Source organism: Sphaeroforma arctica (assembly GCF_001186125.1).
Source record: "Sphaeroforma arctica JP610 unplaced genomic scaffold supercont1.194, whole genome shotgun sequence".
Lineage (NCBI taxonomy): Eukaryota > Ichthyosporea > Ichthyophonida > Sphaeroforma > Sphaeroforma arctica.
Genome location: NW_014040364.1, coordinates 100,432 through 103,468, shown reverse-complemented (window position 1 = coordinate 103,468; position 3,037 = coordinate 100,432). Strand labels below are relative to the sequence as shown.

Sequence of the window (3,037 nt, the reverse complement as noted above, 5' to 3'; positions counted from 1 at the left end):
TATACATACATACATACATACATATATATATATATATATATAGTTCAAAGTAGCACGTAAATGCATCCTACCTTTCTTCTCATGGCGGCCAAGAAGCGTTCCTGGGTGTGTAAGCCATAGTCTCTTTTGAGGACATTACCAACCATGATGAAGATATCTTTAGCCGAACCCTTAGCCAGCATATACAGGAAGGACAACAATGTCTTCTCAAACTTCATGGCGGGATAAGAATAGGGAAGGATTCGGGTTAAAAAGAGATCTGCATGTTAAATATAATGGTGTTATGTGGGTGGTATGCCATGACAAATCCGTGCTGCGATGAGATAAAAAAATAACTCGTGTATATATATATATATATAAATATCCAACTTACCGAGGAGAGTGAGTCGTCAGCCGTGTCCATTGACACCAGTACTAGGAACCTTGGTACCCATGATTTGGTTCTGTTGTACTTGAAGTCGTCTGGTATCTCGTGCAGTTGTCGTGCTAAGAAGTTGTCTAGTCCCGTGAGTTGGTTGAGCATCGTGTTTGTTCTTCTAATCGATGACCTGTGTTGGTCAGAGAAGTGCATTAGATGGGCATATATAATCCAGGATATATTGATTCGGTATATGTTTATATATATGTATATACCGTATATCTGTAATTCAGTATATATATAATCCAAGATATATTGATTCGGTATATGTTTATATATATATATATATCCCGTATATCTCTAATTCAGTATGTATATAATCCAGGATATATTGATTCAGTGTATATGTATGTGTATATATGTGTAATTCAGTATACGTATAACTGTTCGGGTTGTTCATAACGTACTATCTCTTGGCATGAATGTGTAGCCCGTCATATAACTGTGCCTGATGTATTCCAGATATTCTTTAGAAAATTGCGACACTCAGTTCACCATTCCGCCAACACCGCCCGCCCCCTTGCGTCTATTTAGGACCGAACTTCGCCCTAAACCCTAAAACTCTAAACCCTGGAACAACTGTTCCGCTGTGTAGGGCAGCGACGGAAACCCTGATACACAACACACACACACATACTATATACACTCTGCACACACACACAGTACCTGCGTTGGCTGTTGTTGTCTTCCTCTACTATGCCTAGCATTTGGGCTGGGATGTCCATGTCTGATCCAAGTATGATGTTACCTACCGCATCACGCGCCCTAGCATTCCGAGCCTCGGCAAGCTTCAACATCATGATATACTTAGACACCACCTGCAATGGAGAGGTGTGTGTTGGGTGTAGTGTATGAGCACCAAGGCGAGATATAACACCATCATGGACTCAGACACCACCTACAACGAATATATATATATATATCCATATACAGTACAGCCGTCCCTATCCCCCCCGTACACACCTCCTGCTGTTCCATCGAGATCAGTGCCTTTGTGGCCAGGTGTAGCTGCATGCTCTGTAATCCTGATCCCCATATCTCTGTGTTGACGCGGTATTCGATGTAGAAGGCCAACAGCACACACAGCACCACTGACACCAGCGCAGCTATCCAGTTGAGTGCAAACATCAACGCGAAACAGCACACCGTCCCCGCGAGAGCGGTGATGTACGGGTGGTAGTATCTACATGGGAGGTGTAGGTAAGCTTGTAGGTAAATATGTAGGTAAGCGTGTAGGTATATGTGTAGGCAAGTGTGTTTGTATGTGCGTGCGTATGTCACAGTATAGCTATCCAGTTGAGCGCAAACATCAACGCGAAACAGCACACCGTTCCCGCGAGAGCGGTGAAGTACGGGTGGTAGTATCTACATAGAAGGTGTAGGTAAGCGTGTAGGTAAGCGTGTAGGAATATGTGTAGGAAAGTGTGTAGGTAAGCGTGTGGGTCAGCGTGTAGGTAAATGTGTAGATAAGTGTGTTTGTATATGTGCGTGCGTATGTCACAGTATAGTTATCCAGTTGAGCGCAAACATCAATGCAAAACAGCACACGGTTCCCGCAAGGGCGGTGACGTACGGGTGGTAGTATCTACATAGAAGGTGTAGGTAAGCGTGTAGGTAAGCTTGTAGGTAAATGTGTAGGCAAATATGTAGGTAAGCGTGTAGGTAAGCGTTGATGTACAGGTGATAGTATCTACATAGAAGGTGTAGGTAAGTGTGTAGGGAGGTGTGTTTGTGTATATATGTGCATGTGGCAGTATGCGTCTGTGGGTGGTTTGTGGGTGCGTATAGAGAATATGTATAAAGTGTCATGTTAGGTGCTAGCTGTCAGGTGTCAGAGGTCAACTGCAACGTGTCACGTATGGAGAGTGGACTATCAAATGAAAGTGTCCCCTGTCAAGGACTTCACGGGCCAATGAGTAAGTGGAGATGTGAACCCTAAACCCTAAAAACTATAAACCCTAAAACGAAAGTAAGGTTCTTGAATTCAAGTCGGATGCCAAGTGAGAAATATCGAGTATCAGGTGTCAAGTGTCAAGTGGTGATACGACAGTTGCTTACTTGAAACCGGGCCGCCACGAGGGACTCTTCAACACGGAGAGGAGAAAGCAGGTGAAGTTAACCGTGGCATAGCTCAGCAGAAACATCATGCTGTGAAGTAGGTAAATATACATATATATATATATATATATTAATATAAATAGATTAATATACATGTGTACATAACACTTTCTACAAGGTACATATTGATTACAAAATGAATGATAGAGAACTACTACGAATACAGTACAACTTATACGGCACACTTTGTTTACGACAGTCTTGGCCATATCTAATCTGGTCGCAAAAAGAAAACCGACACCACAATTTATACAACACTTACGTAACGATTGTTGCCACAATGTCCAGATTTGTCGCAAACACAAAAGGTAGTGCTATCAGTAAACACAGCACGGTGGCACGTGCAGGGAAGCCATCCGCTCGTTTGTTTTGTAAGCCTGTGAAAGGAGAAGTGAAAAATATGCGACTTAATAGATATATATATAAATAAGCGGCATAATATATATATATATATATATATATACTATATATTATATATATATATATACTATATATATATAT

At 41.8% G+C, this 3,037-nt stretch overlaps 1 protein-coding gene across 1 annotated transcript in view; it reads right to left on the bottom strand.

The window, feature by feature from the left end:
• The window catches only part of SARC_03705 (hypothetical protein), a 9,152-nt gene extending 6,238 nt beyond the window's left edge, over nt 1–2,914 (bottom strand). The window contains exons 1-6 of the mRNA XM_014302504.1: nt 2,799–2,914; nt 2,477–2,566; nt 1,382–1,601; nt 1,085–1,236; nt 374–548; nt 72–212 (exon numbers count right to left, since the gene is read on the bottom strand). Of these exons, the coding sequence (XP_014157979.1) occupies nt 72–212; nt 374–548; nt 1,085–1,236; nt 1,382–1,601; nt 2,477–2,565 (777 nt within the window). The 5' untranslated portion in view covers nt 2,566; nt 2,799–2,914. The remainder of the gene's footprint in view (nt 1–71; nt 213–373; nt 549–1,084; nt 1,237–1,381; nt 1,602–2,476; nt 2,567–2,798) is intronic.
• Between the last annotated feature and the right edge of the window lie 123 nt (nt 2,915–3,037).